At 40.7% G+C, this 25,517-nt stretch overlaps 1 protein-coding gene across 1 annotated transcript in view; it reads left to right on the top strand.

The window, feature by feature from the left end:
• LOC124552479 (molybdenum cofactor sulfurase 2) overlaps positions 1 to 25,517 on the top strand; it is a 162,196-nt gene that overhangs the window by 38,075 nt on the left and 98,604 nt on the right. Inside the window, exons 2-4 of the mRNA XM_047126760.1 lie at positions 1,392 to 1,548; positions 14,325 to 14,577; positions 19,072 to 19,314. Coding sequence (XP_046982716.1) covers positions 1,392 to 1,548; positions 14,325 to 14,577; positions 19,072 to 19,314 — 653 coding nt within the window. The remainder of the gene's footprint in view (positions 1 to 1,391; positions 1,549 to 14,324; positions 14,578 to 19,071; positions 19,315 to 25,517) is intronic.

The following is a 25,517-nucleotide window of genomic DNA, read 5'->3' on the forward strand; positions in this document are numbered from 1 at the left end:
TGTAGTATCCTATGACTGTAATATCAATGAGTCACCATTGAAGCAGATGGTAGACCTCAGTTTACTAGTAGTATGCTAGGGTAGCACAGTAAGCCTGCAAAGGAGATTGCTTACAAATGACTAACATGCTAGAATGTTGCTCAGGTGTACATGAATCAAGTAGGATTACCAGAGGATACTGAATGTATACAGAGGAGGGTATCACTAATAGTCGCAGGTTTGTTTGACCCCCAGGGAGAGTGTTTCAGAGATGCTGAAGAAACTGAACTGGCAGGTTCTTGAAGACAGAGCTAAACTTTCCCAAGTCGATCTACTAACAAAGTTTCAAGAACTGGCTTTAAATGATGACTGTAGCAGTATGCTACAACCATGTATTACTCACATAGGGATTGTGAGGACAAGATTAGAATAATTATAGCACATACAGAGGCATTCAGACAATCATTCTTCCTACCCTCCATACATGAATGGTACGGGAAGAAACCCTAATAACTGGTACAATGGGACGTACTCTCTGCCATGCAGTTTTCAGTGATTTGCAGAGTACGACTGTAGATGTAGATGCAGAAACATCCTAATGGTCAGAAGGTAGCCATAGAAACACCTGTAATATGTGTCTCATGTATTATGTAACAAGTTGATACATCATAATGAACTGTTGTGCATATACAGCAGTCCGTGAATCAAGTAACATACCAAACAAAAGCTGTGTCATGGAGCTGCCAACCAGCATATAAACTAGACCGATAATGCAGCTGAGCTTTCAGACAGTGGCTCTGTTCAGAGCTACTGATGTAGCTGTGCATATGTATGTTTGTTATATATTAATTACATCTGAAGAAGAACAGTGCCCAAAACCTTAGCTATAAACCTGTCAGTTGCCCCTGTACCTGTTATATGTTTAGTGTTTTTTATTTAAGTCCTCTGCATTATTAGTATTCCATCCAGAGCTTTCCAGTATCACATCCAATCAAACAAAACTTATTTAAAAGTAAGAGTAACAAACGACTCACCTAATAGTAGAAGTGTTAAGTCAACAAATACATGCAAACAATCCTGGGAACTCCATATGGTTTTGTTGGTGAGTTGTTATTTTTACTCCTAAATTATTTATTTTCCACCAGAACTTCCATTGCCAAACAAAACCGCCAAACAAAACTAATGAAATCCTTGACTGCATTGATGTTCATCACACTAGAGTTGTGTTTACATGTCATCGGTTCCACCATTATTTCTTTGTGGCCTACCCTAAATCCTTTGTCATGCATCAGGTATTAAAACAGCAAAGAATAGACTTTTGAACAGTAAAATCACCTTCATAATGATTAATTTGGGTATAAACTTAAAAAAAAAATACTTCGTTTACAATGACATTGTTTTGAAAATTGCAGATGTTTGCTACTTGGACCATGTGGGAGCGACGCTATACTCTGAGAGTCAAATTAAAGCTGTGCAAGAGGATCTTTTGTCTAATGTGTATGGAAATCCTCATTCTTTAAGTACATGCAGCCGCTATTGTACAGATGTTGTGGATCAAGTACGATTCAGGTAAGTACAAAACATTGTGTGTCACAATTTATTTTTGGTAGCTGTGATAAGATAATGATCAGACTTTTTTCTTTTTTTTTTTTTTTTTTTTTTTTGCGCCATTAGGCAGAGCAACAGAATACAAATATTGTTGTTATCTTCAGTCTAAATACTGGTTTAATGTGATTGTCCATGCTAACGTTAATTTAATTCAGTACCTCACCATTAATTATTCGATCTTCCCACCTAATTTTCATCATTCGTCCGTTACACCACATTTCAAAAATGTATATTCTCTTGTTTTCTGAACTGCTTATTGTCCACATTTCACTTTCACGCAAGGCTATACTCCATGCAAATACCGTCAAAAAAGATTCCCTTACAATTTTTCAATATTAACAAATTTCCCTTTCATGAAAAATTATTTTCTCGCTACTCCCAGTCTGCATTTCAAATTCTCTTTACTTCAGCCACATAGTATCCCATCACAGGTGATACACACATGAGAAGAGAAACATGCTCAGGTACCCAAGAAAAATAGAACTTTATTTCTGACACAGACAGTTCACGTCAACAGTTGGCGCTTGGTAACAACAGAAAACCACTTTCAAGTGAAGGCAATGAAAAGATTGTCCTAATACATTGAAAGTCTGTCACTGACACAGTTACAGTTGTGAAGGTTTCAGCCCGAATAACACTGCCGTGGGCGGGGTTGTACGGAGATATTGGCACTGCGTGCAGTTCCCCTGGTGAGTGCTGCGCTCTGACAAGTAGGTCGGCTGCACTCGCGCTGGTGAGTCGAGACGTCACTGTCGGGATGGGAATTCGCGTTGGCTGCTGTGCGGCGTTCTGTAAAGGCCGTCTAGCAGAGGAGTACTAAGAAATTGTCTAGCACGATGCAGCTGGAGGCAAGCTAGTGCTGGCACAGCAGTGCCGTATCTGGCAGATGTGATGTCTGCAGATACTGTAGCGCCTGTCACAGGCTGAATGGGCTGCAGTTGAGTTTCAGGCGTCTTAACAGGGCAGCAGCTGACAGCACCCTGTTGTGTGGCTGGATTATAAGGCACTAGATACCGAAGGCCTTCGTCACTTATTTTGCTGCACAAATGCATTGGGTTCCTCTTTTGCCTGCTGATGTACAGATTGAATAACATTAGAGAGAGGCTAAAGTCATGTCTCTTTTTCTTCTCAACTACTACTTCACTTATCTGTTGTAGAGCAGCAAGCAGTTAATAGTCTGTGGTGATGTCAGTGTAAATGTTCAAAAGGATTTAAACAGGAAAACCTTATTTGAGTCCTGCAGTTTGATCTCAGTAATTAACTTTCCAACACAGGTGGGTAAAGGATCTTGACTGATAATGTTTTCTTTGGTGAAACTCAAAGCAAGAAAATAACTGTTTTCCCAGTAACAAATACTTTCTGATCGTGGAGCTCAGTTAGGGTAAATAAGATAGAGCCTTGCAGTATGAATACTCCTCAGTGGCAATCAGTTGTAATAATTAGTCACTCCAACACAAATGCTTTTAGGAACAGTTTACCTGAGATGGCCCAGGATGACTTTTACAATGAATAAAATACTAACATAAAATTTAATCTATTCCATGATAACTTCATATCATTATTTGAGAACGGCTTTTCACATAAGCTAATGTGAAAGGACATTGAACAGCGATGTAAAAAAGCCGTGGATCAGTAGAGGGATTAAAGTATCTTGTGCAAGGAAAACGGAAGTGTATCTGTTGGCAAGAGCAAGTAGAGATCCTGCGGTAGTTGCACACTACAAAACTACTCAAAACTACTAAGAAAAGTTATGAAACAATCAAGAAACATGCACATATATCAGAAATCAGTAAGTTTGGCAACAGACTTAAGGCTATATGGAGAGTACTGAAACAAGAGATTGGACAACCCAAAATTCATTTTGATAGTTTTTCCAATAGACTGCTTAAGATTGTTCCCATATGATAAGCCCTGTCTTGTCCGAAATATGTAATGCAGTACTAACAGAAGGCATTTTTCAAGAAAGACTGAAATATGCCGTTGTCCAACACCTCTTTAAGAGAAATGATAGGAGAGATGTCATTAACTACTGACTTGTTTCACTGCCGATATCATTTTTCAAAATTTTTGAGAAGGTGATGTATTTGAAAATAGTATCTCATCTGAGCAACAATAATATCCTCAGCAAATAACAGATTGGATTTCAGATGAATTGCTCTACTGAGAATGCCATTTACATGTTCACTCACAAAGTTTACAAGCATTAAATAGCAAAATAGTGTTGGATGGTATTTCTGTGATCTAACTAAGTTATTTAACTGTGGGAATCGCAGTATTCTCCTAGATAAGTTGAAGTTTTATGGGATTGATAGTATAGCCAACCAATGGATAATGTAATATCTAACCAAAAGAATGCAGAAAGTTGTACTTAATAATTAAAGCAATATAGTCTGGGGACATCATTCTGACTGGGGAGAAATCACATATGAGTTCCCCAAGGCTCAGTCTTGGGCCCACTATTGTTCCTCATACATGTAAACCATCTTCCATCTAATGTACAATAAGCATAATTAATTCTTTTTGCTGATGACACTAGTATTGTAATCAACCCCAGCATACATACAGAAACAAGAAATGGTAAACAAACTCTTAAAAGTATCATTGACTGGTTTTCTGCGAATACTTTCACCCTCAATTTTAAAAAGATGCAACATATTCAGTTCTGTACATGTACGGGTACTACACCAGTGATAAGTGCAACAAATGCTGAGCAAATATTAAATAGGGTGGAAACTTCGAAATTCTTAGGTGGTCATATTGATGAGAATTTAAACTAAAAAACCTTTTGGAACTCGTAGAACTCTTAGAACATTTGCACTTAGAATCATTGCAAATCTTGAGAAGAGACTATTTTCATTCAGTAATGTCATATGGAATAATGCTCTGGGGTAACTCATCTTTAAGAAAGAAAGTGTTCATTGCTCAAAAATGTGTTGTAAGAATATGTGGCGCTCCCCCATGATTATCTTGTAGACATCTGTTTAAGGAGTTTGGTGTTCTGATATTTATTCCCTCGTGAAGTTTGTTGTAAATGATCCACTGCAGTTGAAAAGGTACAATGATGTACATAATTACAATACCAGAAGAAAAATGGTATTCATTACTCCCCATTAATGTTGTCCTTAGCACAAAGAGTGGTTCAAATGCTGCAGCTAATATTTTTGATAACTTACCCACCGATACAATGTTTGACAGACAGCAGAGTAAAATTGAAAACAAACTAGGTAGTTTCTCCTTGACAACTCATTTTATCCTGCAGTAATAATTTCTGTTGCTGTAATATGTAAACAGTCGTGGATGGGAATTACTAACTCATGTAGACACATTTACAAATTAATTTGTGATGTGAATGTAAAATGAGTTGTTCCACATCTTTAGGATTTATCATTGAAATGATTCATGGAACACGAAACAAACAAACTGACTGACTGACTGACTGACTAACTAACATGCTCTTCAAGGCAGTCTGGTTTCTGTGTAAGTTGTAGATAACTTGTTGCTTCTTGTATTTTACCCCTGCTACCTTCAGAATTTCAAAAAGTTTATGCCATTCAGCATTGTCAAAAGATTTCTTTAAGTTTACAAATGCTATAAATGTAGTTTTGCCTCTCTTCAGGCTATGTGTCAGTAAGAGTTCACATGTTTTTGTATTTCTCTGAAACTTGAACCGATCTTCCCTGGGATCAGTTTTTCCATTCTTCTCTAAATAATTTTTGTCTGTATTTTGCAACCATCACTTTTTAAACTGATAGTTCAGTAATATTCACATAAAACAGATACGTATCATGCCAGAGATTCAAGTAACAATCAACTAACTAAACAAGAATAGATAATAGTAACTTTAAAAAAATGTAGTTACTGTTTATAAGAGGTGCCAGAAGTGGTGGCCAAGGGCACCCAGGCATCGCTGACTTCATGTGATGATGTTACGAGCAACACATTGTAATTCTGCAGGTGTGATGTTAATTTCTCTAGTAATGTTCCATTTAAGATCATCTACTGTGTGAGGATTGTCAGCACACTCTTTGCTTTTTAGTGTGCCACGTAAATAAAGCTCACACAGTGTTAAGTTCAGGGACCTCAGGGGTCAGATGTGTATACTGACAAGCCCGTCTTCAGGGGACACGGTGATACGGGCTATACTTTGATTGGATGTGAGAGTGGCTGTTTGATACTTTTAGAATATTGCATACAGCTTCTCTACATGTCTTAATTGTGCATAGATATTGGGCACTGTTTAAGGTGTAATTGAAAAATATGGGGTGAATAATGCACATTCTGGACAGTGTGTACCAAACACCTATCTTCTCTGAGTGGAGAGGTCCATGTGCAGAATATGTGGGATGGGATATCCTGCAACTGGTATCTGCTATTCTGGGAGTTTACATAACCCAACAAATGAAACCAGGTATCTGTCATGAAGCAAAGCAAATAGTCCAAATAACTGTTAGTAATTTATGTTGATAGCCAGTTACAATAACAACCTCTTTTTTTCTCCTGATCCTCAGTTAGCACATGACAACACTGTGTACGAGATACACCAGCCTGCTGTGGTAACCTCCTTACTGACTTGCAGGGTCTTCTCATAAAGTCCGTGCAGATTCTGTCTACAATTTCAGGGGTTCTTGCTGTCAGTGCCTATTCCTCTGCACATTCTGAATGGATCCTACAGTTCTCTATTTCTTTTGCAGATCTCGAATAGTGCTGGTCGTCCGGAACTTCCTACCGGTATACTTCACTTGAAGTTGTTTATTTACACTCCTCGATGTAGCCTGTCATTATGTCACATTTCACAATATCAGTTTGCCGTTCTAATGCAAACTGCCCCATTTCTGTAACAACTTAGCAGTATGAGCTCCTGATGGCAACTGGCATGTGAACATACAGCAGCACTCAACTGTCTGATAAAACACAGTGTAGCCAACTTTTGAGACAGTGTTGTCACTTCACAAGCAATTCGACTTCAGATTATCATACGGTATGTGAGGTGTGCTGGTTGTATGTGGGACACCTTGTATCTTTTGTATAATTTTTCTATATACTCCTCCCACCTTTCAGCTTTCCCTCCTTTGCTTAGTACTGGCATACCACCTGAGGTGTTAATATCCTTCTTCTTCTTCTTCTTCTTCTTGCTTTACGGCCTCTGTAGGACCACGGGTAGCCCCTTCGTGGACTGCATTTTCCTCTTCTTCTCCCAGAACCTCTTCATTCTTTCTTTTCTCCTCTCCCGCTCTTCTTCCGAGATCTTCAGTTTCCGTTTCTCCTGGCGGCTCCACTGGTGACATTCTAATCTTTTCCTGTATTCTTCTCTGTCATTGATCTCCGGCATATTTGTCGGTGTATATTTGTTCCTCCAATTTTCCTTTCCTTCGACCTCGATCCCCAATCCCAACCAGTCCTTCCGAAGTTCAACAGTCCACTTGGTTCCTGTCTTTCCCCTTGTCCTCCCTGTTGTTTCCCACACTCTTTGTCATTCTGTCCATACTCATCCTAACTACATGTCCAGCAAACCTTGCCCTTTTGAGGCTGATTTCCCCGGATATTGTTCTCATGTTCCGGTACAATTCTTCCCTAGGTCTTCGCATCCACCTCTCTCCACCTCTTTTGGGACCTAGTATTTTTCTCAGTATTTTCCTCTCTTCTTTCTCTAGTTGCTCTGCCCCATTTCTTCCTAGTGTCATCATCTCAGCAGCATATAATACTGCATTCCTCACTGTTGCCTTGTAGTGGCTCATCTTTACCTCTGTGGATATATTCTTTTTATTGTATACCTCTCTCCTCATGCAGAAGGCTGACGTCATCTTCTTTATCCTATCTGTTATTCCCTCCTTGCTCCTGTTCCTTCCTGTTATAAATTCTCCCAGGTATTTAAAGTTGTCCACCATTTGCACAGTGCCTTCCGTTGTTTCCCAGTCTGCAGTAGTGTTTAATGTCTTTGTCTTGTTATAGGCGATCCTCAGCCGCACCTTTCTGGCTACCTTACTTGTCAAGTTGTGTCTTTGCGTCTTCTTCCGTCTCACTTACTATTGCTATGTCATCTGCAAAGGCTAGGCAGTCCATTTGAGACCTGTTGTCCTTTTTGTCCCCCACATGGGTCTTTGGTATTCCCATTTCCTCATTTATTGCTCTCCACTGCCTGATCACTTCGTCCAGTGCAATATTGAACAACAATGGTGACAATCCATCTCCCTGTTTAACACCAGTCTTGATCTCAAATTCTTCTGACAGTGCTCCTCTGAATCTCACCCTTGCTTTTGTGTCTGTCAGAATTTCTTTTATGAGTTCTTGTGCAGTTCCATCAAGTCCTCTGTTCTTCAGGATCCTAACAAGAGTCTGTCTGTCGATGGAGGTTATTACTGTCTTTTTGCTTTTTAAGGCCCTATGTTCTATCAGTTGCTTCAGGATAAATATCTGTTCTATACAGCCTCATCCCTTCCTGAATCCCGCTTGGTAGTCGCCAGCTGTACTTTCTACCTGTTCTTCTACTCTCTTGGGCAATAGTTTTGACAGCACCTTGTATCCGACCTCTAGTAGCGATATTCCTCTGTAGTTGTTTGCATCTCTCTTGTCCCCCTTCTTATGTATTGGTACTACAATTGCATTCTTCCATCCTTCTGGTAACTTCTTTGTCCTCCAGATCTGGTGAATTATGTTGGTCATGTTGTCTATTGCTTTGTTGCCTCCCCACTTTATCATCTCGGCTGCTATACCATCTTCTCCAGTTGCCTTATTATTCTTTAGATCGCTTATGGCATGTGCAACTTCATCCCTGGTTGGAGGGCGTGGCTCTCTCTCTTCTGTGTCAGTCCCCAGTTCCAGCTCTTCTTCAGGTGGTTCACAGTTCAACAGGTCGTGAAAGTATTCTGCAAAAATCTGACAGTTCTCCTTCGCACTGACAGCCAGCTCCCCTTTCTTATCTCTTATAAACAGTTCTCTGCCCTTGTATCCAATCACACTCTTTTTGAATTTCCCGAAAAAGTGTCTGCTGTTGTTTTTCCTGAAGTTGGTCTCAATCTCGTCCAGTTCCTGCTTCATCTTCTGTCTTCTGGTCCATCTGATTGTTTGGGCTGCTTCCTTTCTTGCTCCTAAGAAAACTTCCCATTTTTCTGGGTCCTTGTTGCTGCTCCAGTCTCTCCAGGCTTTCCTGCGAGCCTCTACCGCTTCCTCACATTCCTTGTTCCACTACCAGTGCTTCAGTTTCTTTTCTTGCTTTCCCCATAGTTCAGCCTGTTTCGCCATATTTTGATTCATGTCGTCCCATTCATTGAATGATTCAATTCCTTCCTCATATCTGGATCGATTGTGTCTTAATTTGTCTCTGTCTACCTTTATGTTTTCTGTTCTTCTGTTCGTCTGTCCCTGTTTGGAATCCAGAGGCACTTAACTTCTGTAAGATAGTGATCCGATTCTATTCTTGTGTTCTTCCTGACCTTTGTGTTCATGATCTCTCTAGCATTTGTCCAGCTGATTGCTATGTGGTCAATTCGGAATTCCCCAAGGCGGGTGCATGGGTTTGCCCATGTCTTTTTCTTACACGGTTTGGCTCCAAAGTGTGTTGTCATCAATCTCATTTTGTGTTCTCGACACAGTTCAATTAGCCTTTCTCCATTTTTGTTTGTCCGCTGGTGTGCAGGGTACTCGCCCACTACTCCTCTATGTTGCTTCTCTCTTCCAGTCTGTGCATAATAATCTCCTACTAGTATCTTTATGTGTCTAAATGGTATGTTTTTCAGTGCATCATCTAGCTCTTCCCAGAAACTATCAGCAACTTTCTTGTCTTTCCTGTTCTTGTCATTTGTAGGTGCATGTCCACTTATTATTGTATACTTTTTGTTCCCTGCTTGAAAAGTCAGTGTTGATATCCTTTCTGACCTGCTCTTCATTTCAGTTATGCCATCCTCGTATATCTTGTCTACTATGAACCCTGTACCAAAGCATCTAGGTGCATGCCTTTCCTTTCCCACTTTAGCTCCTGGTTTCCCCTTCAGTATTATGAAGCCTTCTGACTCCACTGTGTCTTCGTCAGTGTATCTTGTTTCTTGCATCGCTAATATTCCAATGCTTCTCTCTTTCATCTCATCTATTACCTGTTTAAGTTTACCAGTCTCAATCATTGTCTGTACATTTATGGTTCCAATTCTGAAAGTCTTTTTAGTTTTAATCTTCTTTGAGGTTCTCGGGAGCTCCGACTCTTCCCTTATGCACTTTTTGGCAGGTCCCCTAGAATTCGAATGCCTGCTTGCGTCAACCTCGGTCGACGGGGGATTGTCCCCATGGGGTAATCTCGATTCCAAAGTGCGATCCATTCCGTGAGCTAAAAAATTTTTTGGCGGGACGTCTCGTGTCCGTCCAGTTATACGACTGAAGTTGTTAGCCCCAGAAGATGTGTTCACGCCACCCCAGACATGGGGACACAGACGCCTTTGGTAGCCACCCCTAATGTGGAGTACCGCCGCTATCTGATATGTTTCAGTGGCTCTTCTGCTCTCTGCTGTTGGGAAGCGACGTTCCTCTTCCGCCTTCGAGACCGTTGGCCGGGCTTCGCCTGTAAGCCTAGGTAGGTGCCCGAACTGGGTGCTACGATCCGGAGCCAGATGGACCCAGGTTTTCTTACGAGGTTGTTACTCCTCCCCCTCCTCCTTCCTCATCACTTGCGAGATGGGGCCCCGGGCTTGGGACCGGCAATGGCGGTACCACCTCAATGAAGTCGCCGGATAATGCGTATATCCCCCCTGCGGGTCTGGGGGTTAGAATAGGCCCGAGGTATTCCTGCCTTTCGTAAGAGGCGACTAAAAGGAGGTGTTGATATTCATATAGTTACTTCTCTTTTCTCCATAGGTTTGTTTAGTTTTCCCTAGTCACGCATACTTTTACAGCTTAGCATTTCTTGTCTAGTCATTCCTGCTATGTCAGTTTACACTTCCCGGCAATCTCATTTTTTGGACGTCTGTGTTCCCTTCTGCTGTTTCATTCTTTGCATTTTTGTATTTTCTCCTTTCAACATTTGGACTTAATATCACATGCATTATCTGAGAATTTCTGCTGGGCCTTGTCATTTTGTGTTTTTGACCTTCTGCTGTCTTCACATTTTCATCTCTCAAGTCTATCTACTCATCCTATATTGTGTTCCTTATCTCTATTTCAGTTAGTTGTTGCTTAATGCTTTCTTTGAAACTGTCAAAAACCTATGGTTCTTTCCATTTATCCAGGTTCCATGTGCTTAAATTCTTACGTTTCTGAAATTTCTTCAGTTTTAATCTGCAGTTCATAACCAGTAAATCATGATCAGAGTCAACATCTGCACCTGAAAATGTATTCCAGTTTTGTATCTGGTTTCAAAGTCTGTCTTACCATTAATCTCCATCTCTCTTCCGTGCACACAACTCACTTTTATGATTTTTAAACGCCTGTTCCATCTGGAGCCTGAAGGTCGACCGTGTTTTTCCTCCCAGATTGGTAAAATTCAGCAATGTACAATAAACCTATATAAGCCTTCAGCTCACTCATGGCCATTTCCTTCATAAAATAGTAATTTGCAACTACTTCACAAGCAAGTTTGTGTATTTCAAGATAATACTAAGCATATTTTCATTGCAAAACAGACTCCAGCATTCAAGCTCTGTCATTGCTAATCTTGCCGCTAAACTCACACCACGTACCTGCATGATGATATTTTCAGAACATGTCTGAACTTGTTGTTGAGGTGGATTTTTGCACCACTTGGATCCATCTTCAGCAAAATAAAATGAACTGCGTACCTGATTTTCCGATCGCTCGACTAATTCTGGTAATGCAGCATTGTGGGCAGCATTTGTAGCCCATTTGGTTGCATATTATCTTCTTTGTCACTGCCTTCACTACCATCTTGCCCAGCCCCACTGCTGCTACTGCGCTCATGTACACAATCTTTATTTTCACTGTCATCTGTCATAAAGTTCTCACTGTCTGATAATTCCATCAGCCGATGACGCATATCCTCAGCCTCCCATTCTTCATTGTCCACTTTGACTAAAAACAGCAAAAAACATTCATGAAAAAAGATAAATTGAAAAATGGCACAGAAATAGTACTTCGTGGCTGTGGAAAGGTCAAAAATACCCTCCTACCATTTGCACCCATTTTTCTCCTTTCCCGAATGGCAGCCATCTGAGTGCGTGCACACATTATGGAGGGGAGTTCAATAATTAGAGCTACTGAGAACTTCGACAGTGTGCAACTGCACAACAAAGAACTCAGAACAACACAAAATGAGCGGGGTCAAATTGACCCTACCACATCTTCGCAGGGTTTAGAAAAAAGTGTCCTACATTCTTACAGAAGACAGCACTGGTCGAAACTAGAAAATAAGTCCTATAAACATACATGTGAAAAAAAGTACTCTTTTAAACATGTACCATTCTGTCCTTTGATAGCCTCTGGCTGTTGACATTACAGGAAATGCTCAACATGGTTACTATTCATTCTTACACATCCTTCTGAAATAAAAATAAACTCATCTGAACACTCTTGGTGGAGCTTGGTTTTGGTCAGATGCACAGTGTGGATGTAGCTGTAATGTGTACACTGTCAGCGAGTGGAATACACTGTTGCATTTGAATTTACCCATAGAAAAAAAAAATCTAGGGCATTGAGGTCAACTAAACATGGAGGCCACACTACAGGACCTACTTCAGCAATCCATTGTTCACTAATAGCTACTGCTGTGTGAGGTGTAGAAAATGGAGCAGTGCCTCATTGTCCATAAGCCACATCCATTGTCCATGTCGTCTACACAGACAAGAACTCCATTTCATGGTCTACATGTTTGTTCTCTTGCAATGGAGTCTATATATATATATATATATATAAAAAATTAGTTTCATTAAAATTTGTAAATTTAACAGTGTTTGTGAAGCACCATCATTGTTATATATATAGCAGGGGCCACCTGAGCCCACAGAGAGTTGCTAATTGTCAGTGCAGTTGCAGATTGCATGTTTTTGGACAAGACCTGTATTTATTGTTTTCCCAAAGTGTTTCTAAAGTTCATCAAAAATAGAGGTTGCAATTCTGAAAATGTGTCCAAGTTTTATGTCACACGTCAGTTATTACTACACACAAATGGAATCTTGTATATTCCACTATGCCATTTAATCTCACATGTAATAAGGTTTGCTCTGAAGCAGAACACACAGTCACTGGTTTTCATATTTAGATTTAATTTCATAGTTGGAATATGACATATTGTTATGTCTAATAACAGCGTCACAACCAGAGAATTAACCACAGAGACAAACAAAAGAAATAAGAAATGAGCTGTGGATCAGCAGGAAGAATATGGACAGTACTCAACATGATTAAAATGGCTCGTTCTTAACAAGTATTAGATTCCATACACATGTTTGTACACTGAAGTGCCTTGGAAACTGGTACAGGCATGGGTATTTGAATACAGAGAGATGTAAGCAGGCAGAATATGGCGCTGCAGTTGGCAATGCCTGTATAAGAGAACGAGTGTCTGGTGCCATTGCTAGATTGATTAATGCTGCTTCAGTTGCAGGTTATGAAGATTTAAGTGAGTTTGAATGTGGTGTTATAGTTGGCGCACGAGCGATGGGACACAGCAATGAAGTGGGGATTTTTCCGTATGGCCATTCCAAGAGTGTATTGGGAATATCAGGAATCCGATAAAACACCAAATCTCTGACATCGCTGTGGCCAGGAAAAGGTCCTGCAAGAATGAGACCGACAACGACTGAAGAGAATTGTTCAGCGTGAAAGAAGTGCAACCCTTCTGCAAATTGCTGCAGATGTCAATGCTGGGCCATCAAAAAGTATCAGTGTGTGAACCATTCAGCGAAACATCATCGATACGGGCTTTCGGAGCTGAAGACCCACTCCGCCACACACTGTTGGGTGGCTTGCGGATTATAAATGTAGATGTACTACTGATGACTGCATGACACAAAGCTTTATGCCTTGCCTGGGCCTGTCAACACTCACATTGGAATGTTGATGACTGGAAACACGTTGCCTGGTTGGACGAGTCTCATATCAAATTGCATCGAGCGGATGGACGTGTAAGGGTATGGAGCCAACCTCATGAACCCATGGATCTCACATGTCAGCAGTGGACTGTTGAAGCTGGTGGAGGCTCTCTAATGGTGTGGGGCATATGCAGTTGGAGTGCTATCAGATCCCTGATATGTCTAGATACGACTCTGACAGGTGACACATACGTAATCATCTTGTCTGATAAGCTGCATGCATTCATGTTCATTGTGCATTCCGAGGGACTTCCAGTTCAATTCCAGCAGGACAATGCGACACCCCACATGACCAGAATTGCTACAGAGTGGCTCCAGGAACACTCTTCTGAGATTAAGCACTTCTGCAGGCCACCAAACTCCCCAGACATGAGCATTATTGAGCATATCTGGGATGCCTTGCAACATGCCGTTCTGAAGGTTTTCCACCCCCTCATATTTACGGATTTATCGACAGCCCTGCAGGATTCACGGTGTCAATTCCCTCCAGCAAACATTAGTCGAGTCCATGCCACGTCGTGTTGCGGCACTTCTGCGTGCTCGCAGGGGCCCTACGAGATATTACGCAGGTGTACCAGTTTCTTTGACTCTTCTGTGTAGTTTTTCTAGCTTTAACCAGTACTATCTCCTATAAGAATATGGGTTACACTTTTTATATTATGGTTGTTGTAAGTTATGCCATTTACTGTTTATTGTGTTGTGCTTTTGCAGAGTGTTGCAGCATTACAATGCCAGCCCAGACGAGTACAGCATAATATTCACATCTGGGGCAACAGCAGCCCTGAAGCTGGTAGCAGAGTCCTTTGTCTGGGGAGAGGACGGTCAGGCTGGGACCTTCACCTACCTTCAGGACAACCACACATCTGTACTGGGAATGAGAGAACTAGCAGCATCTCGAGGTGCTTCAGTCACGTGCATCAGCCAGGAGGAAGCTTTTTCTGTCTTCAGCAAGACTAACAGAGAGGTGAGATCAAACGTGTTTGCCGCCAGTTGGTTCCTGAGTAACGAATGGGTGACACTGTCATAATCGTAGTGTCCGTCTGTCGACTTCCTGTACCCTCCCTGTCCCTACATCTCCCATCTCCAGCCTCCGCCTGTTTCTCTCCCTAGAGAACCACGTATAGAGTATGGTGTTAATTGACACAGATTTGTGTGTGGGGGGAAAAAACGGACCTCATTGAAGTGCTTTCTGAAATGTTCCTAATTGTAAATTAATATTTGTTTCTCTTAATATTTAGTATGTAGGCAGGTCGTATTATAGAATTTGTCAGTGATAACAACTTCAGAATTGTAAATCGTGCCTAACCATATATAGCCATATGATAACCATTCAGGGTGAATCAGGAAGAAAGGTACAGGCTTTGGGGTGTGATAGTATATAAGACTCTGAACAAAAAACTTCAAATGAACATGTGCCCTATTCCACACAGTTTCCGAGATAGAACACATTTAATGGACAGAGAAATCCCCGTACCCCCTAGTATCAGATGCTAATTGATTTGACTTGTTTTGGCACAAGTACTTGCTTACGTATTAAATGTCCAATATATCGATATGTTCCCCACTGTGCTTTAAACACATTTCCATACGCCTCCGTGTTCTTTGTAACATATTTTTAATTGTGTCTAGTGTTGCAGTGTGAAACGCATCCACAGCAGCACTGCACAGTTGTTTGTTTGTAGCATAACGATATGCAAATACATGCGTCTTAATGACTCCCCGTAACCAGTTGCCAGTTGTGGAGTGTTCAGGTGTTCTTGGTGGTCATTTTAAGGGAGCTAGTGTTGATGAGGAACCACGGGTGTTCATTTAGGAACTCGCACGCTGCAAGGGTGTAGCGAGGAGGAGCTATGTCTTGCTGCATTCTGAAAGACCTCTTTCCTCAAGTTGCAGTATGAACTATGTTTATAACATGTGGAAGTAATTTGCACCATTAACATAGTGTAACATCTGATGTTATATCATCACTGCCAATATCATTACATGAGGTGGGTTCCTTTCTAACTTTTCTGTCTAACGAGGATTATCTTTGACCCAAATGACAATATTTCTAGCACGTGAATTGTGATAAAGGACACATTCATCTGAAACAAAGTGCAGCATGCTAAAACACACTCATTCTGGTCTGTATCCGATAAATCGTTTATGAATTGTAGTGGAAAAGTTCTGACCATAAGGTCTTTTTTCATGCACTCTTGCATTTTCGTCCTCGGTATACCGAGCTCTGAAGCACATTTATGTTTCAACTTCACATAGAGACTCTGGCACATTTCTCCTCGTGGCTTCTTCCTTCTACTCTGTCATCTTTAACACTACCAAAACTTAAAGCTTGTCTTTCCCAATCCAGATGTATTGCCTTTCAAGGTGGAGCATTAATAAATATTTCTTGGAATGCTCCCATAAGCTATCTCATTGTCTCCCGTGTGTGTTGTTATTCATACACCCAAACGCTTGTTCCTAAGCGCACCTCAATATGACCATTCACATCTGCCATGGCTACAAATTAAAACTCGACTGAGACCGTGAAAAAACAGGTCAACATGAATTCCAGCAATTGATAAGAAGTAACATAGCTACCACCCTGCGCAATAATATTTTATACTAAACAGGGGTATGGGGACTTCTCATCCACCCTTTACATTGTTATTTGTTTTCTTATTAATCAAACATTGTAGTTTTTTACAGTGTACCAGAGTAACATAGAGGAAGTTGAGACAAACAATGATACAGAACACTTGTGGTCTACCAAATTGGAGAACTATCTCAAACTGGGCAACAGAAGCTACTTAAGCTACAGAAAATTCATGACAGGCAAACTGTTAGTCGTAGAGAAAAAATGAATAGGACCTTTTTTATAGGAAATGTAATGTGGTTTAATTTTGTACTATGCCACGTTTTCACTGGAGGTTGTGGTTTTTGAGTTATTTTAAAAAAAAAAAAAAAAAAAAAAAATACAAAAGTGATATTAAATCTTGAAAACCATTTGGAATAGGACATATATCCATATGACATTTTTGTTCAGAATCACTAATACTATCACCTCTGAAAGCATGGCTCACACTGTATATGTTTTGCTAGCTGGGGAAAAAAAACCACCACACCATTACTCATCTGATATCTGCATGTGCATAAAATCTCCTCCAGACTTCTCCAAACATTTGTATGTTCAGCCATGTGCATTGACATTGCTCAGTGTATTTCAGGGATTTACATTAAGGACACACATTTTTGTAATTGAACAGCTGTGAATAGCTCAGAACGTAAAAATGTTATTTCACTAAACAGTTCAGAATCACTCAGGATTAGTTCAGTAATGGACAAAGATGTTTGAAACCAGTCATCATTATATGCATCTTCATGTTTTCATAGTTTAGTGCCTGATGAATTACATTTTGGTTCTGCAACCACATAAACACTATTGCTTACTTTAATATTTGGGCAGTATGCCTTTTAGCAATCTTCAGAGTGCTGTAGCTTCAGGATGTCAGCTCACTCAGAAGATGTCTGGTTAGTATACAGCTGAAATATTAAAAAAAGAAACAAGGTTGCACACCTGAAATTTAATAGATTAGTCACCCTTGTGGTTACGATTTAAAAATGAATCCAGTTAAAGATATTGGTGTGGCTACACTGATTTTCGATTTTCTCATATCGTTTCAAGAGAATGGTGTGATGGCTTTTAACAATAGACCATTAGTGTTCTTTTCCCCATTTATTTTTTGTCATTAGCAGTTTGAAATTAACATTTTATACAGGTTGGTTCTTATTAATGTCTTGGGAGCTCCAAAACAGTGTAGATGACACTGAGACAAGAAATTTTATACGAGACACATGGAGCTGCAAATGTTAAGAAATACCCCGAAAGTGGATGGCAAATGCTGAACATGTGATGTCACCACATGACATACCTCACCACACACACAGCAAGTGGGCTTATCTACCTACCCTTGACAGTAGGGGGCAGCACTACTGCTAGGCTACTTTGTCTTCAAACAGATTTGGTAAACGTTATCTGTTGAAAACATAGTAAAAGTTACAACATTATTGTCCTCACTGGAACCAAGAAAATCTGTTCTAATTCTGTGTTTTTCTTTCCTTTTGTCCCTTCTTTTTTGTTTACAGACTTTATTCAACAAAGAACATGTACATCATTTACTGCTAAAGTGGGTGTCATTTATGATGGCGGCCGAGTTTAGGTTCGTTCTGCGCATCTGACGTCACAAAACACAGTCAGCCAATGAACAGGGAATGACGTTGCCAGAGCTCGACTGCAGTGCAGAGCACGGATGAGTGCCTTAAGTTTTAGAAACGTTCAGTCATAAATAAAGTAATTGAACAAAAGCAGTGTCTTGATAGCAGACTTTCTTTTATAGAAAGTCTGGAAAAAGCATTCTTTATACCAATTGCTTCATATTCTATTAATTAATTAAGTCAAACAAGCAATAAGCCTCCTAATTAAGGCAATAGCAAGGAAAGGTGTTTGTATCATTCTCACTAACCGCTTTTTTTCAATAAAGAACAGTGGTAATTGTTTATTTCCTATTGTACTTCGATGAAACATGAGTAATTCATAGTCATACCAACAGTGTTTGTCGTTATTTTGCGTGAGATTTTAAAGTCCTCCGGGACATATATTGAATGACGAGCTGCGAACTATACTATGGCGCTGCTTCTCTTGGCGCGTACAACTGGCAATGCAGCAATCTCCCGCGTCTGGGCGGGCATGTGCAAACCGTCAAGATAAAAGAATTGAACTATAGCAATGCAATTTAGAGGCATATACTTATTTTCTTGTGACACAATATGGCAGGTTTCTGTTCTTCTGTACTTCGAAACTAACCGGCAGAGATTGCGATACCGGTAAATACAATAATAAATCTTACCTCAATGTAAACACACAATTGTGTAGCACACTACAAAAAAATACTGCCTGCTAGACACAAGACTCGAACCCTGAGCCGCCACGCGCTAAAGTCTCGCATACAGGCACAGAGCCACGCTGACGTGAATACTTGAGTTAGGATGATCAGGTGCAATAGACATATAGGCTCCACCAGTTCATAAGCGGCGAGGTACATCTTCTGGTCACGTCACATGTCCAACATATGTCATCCGCTTTTGGGGTGTTTCCTGACATTTTCATCCCCACGTGTCTTAAATTACTTTTCTCAGTGTCATGTATATCACTTCAGGGTTTTTGTATGTTAATAAGAATCACCTTGTATAATAATATGATGAAAAATATTATTATTTTTTATAGTTGTTGTTAGACACATTTAATTATTACTCACGTAATGTTGTGTCATGTTTCATTACCATGTAAGAATGTAGAACAGAAAGGCAATTCCAGTTGTTTACAGATCTACACCTCTTGCAATATATTTGCCTCTCTGCCAGTGAGGTCATTACAGGAAAGTTATTTTAGACACTCTGAATTATTTGGTGCTCTTTCTTACAGATACATGAAGCTGAGGTACCAAGCAGCAACTCCCTTTTTGTGTATCCAGCGCAGAGCAATTTCTGCGGCGTGCGCTACCCACTATCTTGGGTTGAAGGTGTGCACCGTGGCAGTTTGAATAATCTTCCTGGTATCAGGTCAACTGGTTCTTCAAAGTGGTTCTGTTTGCTGGATGCTGCAGCAATGCCATCACTGGATCTGTCGCACATGGCACCAGACTTTGTTTCTGTGTCATTTTACAAGGTACTCTCACTCATAAAGTCCAGGGTGAGAAGACTGACTCTCTCTCTCTCTCTTTTCTCTCTCTCTCTGCACATTTGGTGCTGTAATGTAGTACATATTATTAATGCAATGTATATTAATTGAATCTTTATTTTTTTGTAAAAAGAGTACTAGCAGAGTGTAAGCGTAGTGGACAAATAGCAGGTTGCCCCCCTCCCCCCTTACAGGAAACATTGCAACCATGCCATGTACCATCACCTGTAGCCTTGTTGTTGTTGTTGTTGAGGTCTGCAGTCCAAAGACTGGTTTGATGCAGACCATCTACTATATCTTGTGCTAACCTCTTCACATCCAAATAACTACTGCATCCTATATCCAGCTGAATTTGCTTATGTATTCATCTCTTGGACTCCCTCTACAATTACACCCCCCCACACACACACACTTCCCTCCAGTACTCAACTGGTGATCCTTTGATGTCTTAGAATGTATTCTACCAATTGACCCCTTCTTCTACCCAGGTTCTGTCACAAATTTCTTTTCTGCATGTTTCTATTCAGTAGTTCCTCATTAGTTACACAGTATACCCATCAAATCTTCAGCATTCTTCTGTAGCATCAAGTTTCAAAAGCTTCTATTCTCTTCTTCCCTAAACTGTTGCTCACCCACATTTCACTTCCATCCCTAGCTACAATCCATTTAAATAACTGTAGAAAAGTCAGATGTTGACAAATTTTTCTTCTTCAGAAACACTTTTCTTTCTGTTGCTAATCTAAATGTCATATTCTCTGTACTTCAGGCACCATCAGTTATTTTACTGCCCAAATAGCAAAGCTTGTCTACTGCCTGTAGCGACTTGTTTCCTAATCTAATTCCCTCGGCCTCGCCTGATCTAATTTGACTATGTTCGAGCACCTTTGTTTTGCTTTTGTTGACATTCATCTTATATCCTCTTTGATATGTTACAACCCTGTCTCACTCCCTTCTCATCCACTGCTTTCCTTTCGTGCTCCCTGACTCTTACAACTGCCATCTCATTTGTGTACAAGCATAAATAGCCTTTCGTTCCCTTTATTTTACCTCTGCTACCTTCAGAATTTCAAAGAGAGTATTCCAGTTGTCAAAAGCTTCTTTTTTTTTAAAATATGCGGTAGCTATAAACAACGATTTGCCTTTCCGTAACCTATCTTCCAAGATAATTCATTATTAGTAATGCCTTGCATGTTGCTATATTTCTCCAGAATCGAAACTGACCTTCCCCAGAGTCAGCATCTACCAATATTTGTATTCTATTGTAAATAATTTGTGTCAGTATTTTGCAACAATAACAACTGATGTTCAATAATATTTACACCTGTGAGCACCTGTTTTCTTTGGAATTGGAACTGTTAGATTCATTTTGAAGTCTGAGAGTATTTTGCACATCTCATACATCTCTCACCCTGATAACAGTCTCAGATTGACGAGCGAGGCTGTCCGTGAGTTTCGTCAGATATGCTGTATGTAGCTGAAGTAACCCACTGGTGATTACATCTGGTAGGACTACCAGACTGCAAACACATTCACTGCAGTGTTTCACCCTCTGTTCCAAATAGTCCCACACATTTTCTACGCGATTTCGCGAGCCAGTCGAGATGCGACAGTGAGTCCAAGTGTTCGTCAAACCGAGCACACGTGTGAGCTAGCCTGTGAATGTGGTTGTTGTCATCTGGGAAGAGAGGGGTGTCAAAAACATACTCGTAATGAAGATATAGAAAGAGAGGCAACACTCGGTTACCGAGAATGTCCAGCCCCGGTAGCTGAACGGTCAGTGTGACTGATTGTCAATCCTCTGGGCCCGGGTTCGATTCCCTGCTGGGTTGGGGAATTTTCTCCGCCCAGGGACTGGGTGTGGTGCTGTCCTCACCACCATTCTACCATCCTCATCGACTGCAGGTCGCCGAAGTGGCATCAAATTGAAAGACCGGCACCCGGCGAACGGTCTGCCGGACGATTAAATTAAATAAAAGTTACCGAGAATGTTCTTTTTCATCGTAGCCTGAATGGAGGGGCCTCACAGTACTGCCTCCGACCTGAACTACAGCCTCCACATATTGCAGGTAAGTGCCTCGTCAGGTCCTGCTGTGCACTCGGTGCTTCACATCATTTGTAAGGTGGCAGAGTAACGACTCATTGGCCCGCACTACAGACCTCCAGTCTACTGTCCACTCTTGTGTTGTTTGGCTGACTGAAAGTGCGCAGCTGTACCGCTGTGGCCTGTGGCCTTTTCTGAGATACCCAACTCCGAGTGCCTGTTGCATACAGTTGCTTTCACAGTGTTCGGTCATAAACTAATAGAGATGGACCTATATTCACTCACAGTAGCAGTCCTTTCATGTTTGAAACTGGTGCTGATTGACAAGGTGTGACTTTCATCTCCAGGCCACGGTCAGTTATGACCAATGTTCTCATGCCTCGTTACACGGCTTGTGGGCGGTACACCATTCCTTGTAGATACGTCGGATAGTCCGTGTCGATACGACGACAGATCGAATAGTTTTGTAGCCTGTGCGGTAACGGGCATATCGAAATGTGATAGCTCCTTTCTGCCATTTCGTTACATCTCAGTGTCTACCTATCTTTCTCTACTGATTCGATACAATCGACCGCCACAAACACATCACTTAACTTTTGTGAGTTATGTCTGAGGTGAAGGCTGCCTGGAACCAGTTCTATGCTGTGCCCAGTGTTCCAAAGAGAACAGTGTGCTCTCTTTAGGGGTGAATAATATTTTGTCCTTTTAATTTAGATAGGTCTCAGTCTTTTTGATAATAAACTTCAATTTCATCAACATTTGTTACGTAGCACATGTTTGAATGAAATTTTGTTCCTGTTCTTGTTGACTGGCAAAAGACAGGTGAGGCTGTATGTCTGAACTTCTATGGAGTGTACAGTGTTCTTTCATAGCCCACTAAGAAGAAACACAAAAAACTGAGATCAGAGCTTTAAACAAATCACAGAATAGATACTCTTTTTAACAGTCAAAAGTTTGTAGACAGTATTTGTTGAACATATTTTAGCCTTACCAGCTGAAATTTAATGGCTGTTATCCTAAATTCACCTGTCTTGTTGGATGTTGCAAACACTGTTGGTGGCAATTATGTAGCTTTACGGCTCTTTTAATATGAGAAGTATACTTGTGGAGTAGTAGACCATTTTACGAATGTCTCATTATATGTATTGTATAAAATGGAGAATTCATTTGAAAAAACTGTAAAATGACAAATGGCTGGCAAGTATTTAGCTTCAAAAGGTGAAATTGCAGTAGTACCACTGGACATATTTAAAAACAGAAAAAAGTGCTGATCATTGTACATCTTCCCTCCTGTAACATTTACAGACTCAACACATATATGGCAATTATTTCATTATCTAAGATGATTTTGTATGCTTGTGCTTGTGGTCTTTCTCGGATAAAATCACTTATTTATTTATTTATTTATTTAGCATATGGCATCTACAGAGTAAAATTGCACACATACTATTAATTAATATAATAAACAAATTACAAATATATTATTAAATGATTGATTGCAAACAACAATATGTGAAAGATTAGCGAGACAGCCACTAAAGCTATTACAAGTCCACATCTAAGCAGGTCACCCACTGAACAGCACGTGGAGCAGCATTCATGATATCCCTCCATCCTCCTTCAAACCTCCTCGCAGGACATTCGAAGATCAGGTGAGGGATTGTTTTTTCTTCTGCACCACAGTTGCATCGTGAATCATCAGTGAGTTTCCATTTGTGGAGAAGGCCTTACACCTGTCGTGGTTAGTCCTCGCACGATTAAGTCTGCACCGAGTTCTTCTGGGCATTTGCATTCCTTCCACCGGTATCGAAGGATCAATATCAGTGATGAGAGGATGGTGATTATTCAGCGACCAGTATTGCCTCCATTCCCTTGCTATGTCGTACCTTTCTGGGAATTTGAGGACTTCATCTTCCCATATAGGTTTCCTGGATTTTAGGCAGGTAGTTGGTAGATGGTCCAATATTTTTCAGATAGGTATATCTTCAGAGACAGAGGGTCATTAATTTTCTTCCATTCTCGGATAGCTGCTAGTTGCCTTCTGAGGGAGGGAGGAGCTATATTGCAAAGGGCATGAAGCCAGGGAAGTGGAGTCAGTTGCAGAGTTCCTGAGACAATCCTCATGGTGGTATTAAGCTTGACATCTATTTTGTTCGTGTGTGAGCTCTCGTACCAGACTGGGGTGCAGTATTCTGCCACTGAGTAAACAAGAGATTGTGCTGCAGTGTGTAGGGTGTTAGCTTGAGTTCCCCAGGAGGTTCCAGTCAGCTTTCTTAATATGTTATTTCGATTTTTTATCTTTTGACTGGTTATTTATAGGTGTTTTTTATAGATTAGTAACCGGTCAAGAGTTATTCCTAGATATTTTGGATGGCCGTTGTGCGTCAATCACTCATTGCAGAATGTTACTTGTAACTCTCGTCTTGCCTCATGATTGTTCAGGTGGAATACGCTTACCTCAGTTTTATTTGGATTGGGGCAGAGCCTCCATTTCATATAATACTGGCTAAGAAGTTGAAGGTCCGTTGACAGAGTAGCTTCCCCCTCATCGAATGTCTTGCTCTGAGTGGCTATTGCAATGTCATCTGCATAGCAGAATTTCTCGGATAAAATCACTGTCAGTTCCAGAATACTTAGCTGAAAACTATAATGGATGACTGATTTCTTTGGACCCACCTGCACAACCATTAAATACACTCAACACCACTGGTGTTTGATCTTTTTATGCTACTGGTTAATGAAATTTATTATTTATTATTAAATTTAATTAAATTTATTACTAGCCAACCGAGAAATGCTTCGCAGTTGCTAAATATGTATAGGAATTGAATGTATATACGAATCTCTGTATCCACCCTCCCTCTTTCCCTCTCCTCCTGCCCTCCTCTCTTTCTCCATTCCTCCCCCTCCCCCTCCCTCTTTCTGTGTCCATTTTCACCACCTTCCCCCTCACTGTGTCATTCTCATCCTCCCCCTCTCTCTCTTTCATTCTCCTCCTCAAATGGTTCAAATCACTATGGGACTTAACATCTGAGGTCATCAGTCCCCTAGACTAAGAACTACTTAAACCTAACTAACCTAAGCACATCACACACTTCCACGCCCGAGGCAGGATTCAAACCTGTGACTGTAGCAGCTGCGTGGTTCCGGACTGAGCGCCTAGAACCGCTCGGCCACAATGGCTGGCTCTCCTCCCCCCCCCCCCCCTCTCTGTCATTCTCCTCCTCCCCCTCTCTGTCCATATCCTCCTCCTCTCCCTCCCTCTGTCCATCTTTTCCTTCCCCCTCTCTATGTTTATTTCCTTTCCCTTCTCTTTCCGACTTGGAGCCTTGTTTAAATTGGTTGGGATCATTGGTAAACAGGGCACAAGAGAGAACTCTCCAGCTGCTGTGTCTATGAGGATAGTAGCTTCAGGACAATATTTTGCATACCGTAATTTTAATCTGCTGACAGGTAGGATTATAAAGTTTTTGGCAATTCAGATTCTATAGTAGGATTCTAATCATAAGCCGATGAACTGTAAATAAAAATTTCCTGTCTTCTGTTAAAACTGACTGCAAGGAATGAAATGGAATAGCATGTTGTTGTGTGTACAGATTTCATTTAAAATTTTATATAAGGAGAAAGAATATATATAGGACAAACAATCTGTCTAATGGAACTTCCTGGCAGAGTAAAACTGTCAGGGTGTATACGACCTGGGACAACCGGGAGAAAACCGGGAAAAACCCGAGAATTTTTTCATCCGGGAAAAACCCGGGAATTGTTCAGAATTCTGGGAATTTTTCATTGTTTTAGTTTTCAGTTAAATTTTTGTGATTTTGACTGGTAAGAACCAATAGTCTAACAAAGGATATTACTGTATCCTGCTACTGCAGAATAATACTGCAGCAACAAAACATGAAAGAATAAATAAATAAATAAAACTTCAGTTGCAAAGGAAATCCGCCATATACAACAACAAACAGTGCTCATACAAGTGTCTGCCAACTGCAAAGTGTGTCAAAGGCTTTAGGAAGACTTTAGTGCTTCATAACAACAAATTGCCTCCGATGAGCGTGATGTGTCAACTGTTTAAATTAGATTCGTTTGAGCAGTTGCGGGCTGGCTCTTGCACATGCGCAGTTGAGTCATGTATGAGTAGTACCTT

This window comes from Schistocerca americana, chromosome 10 (assembly GCF_021461395.2).
Source record: "Schistocerca americana isolate TAMUIC-IGC-003095 chromosome 10, iqSchAmer2.1, whole genome shotgun sequence".
Classification (NCBI taxonomy): Eukaryota; Metazoa; Arthropoda; class Insecta; order Orthoptera; family Acrididae; genus Schistocerca; species Schistocerca americana.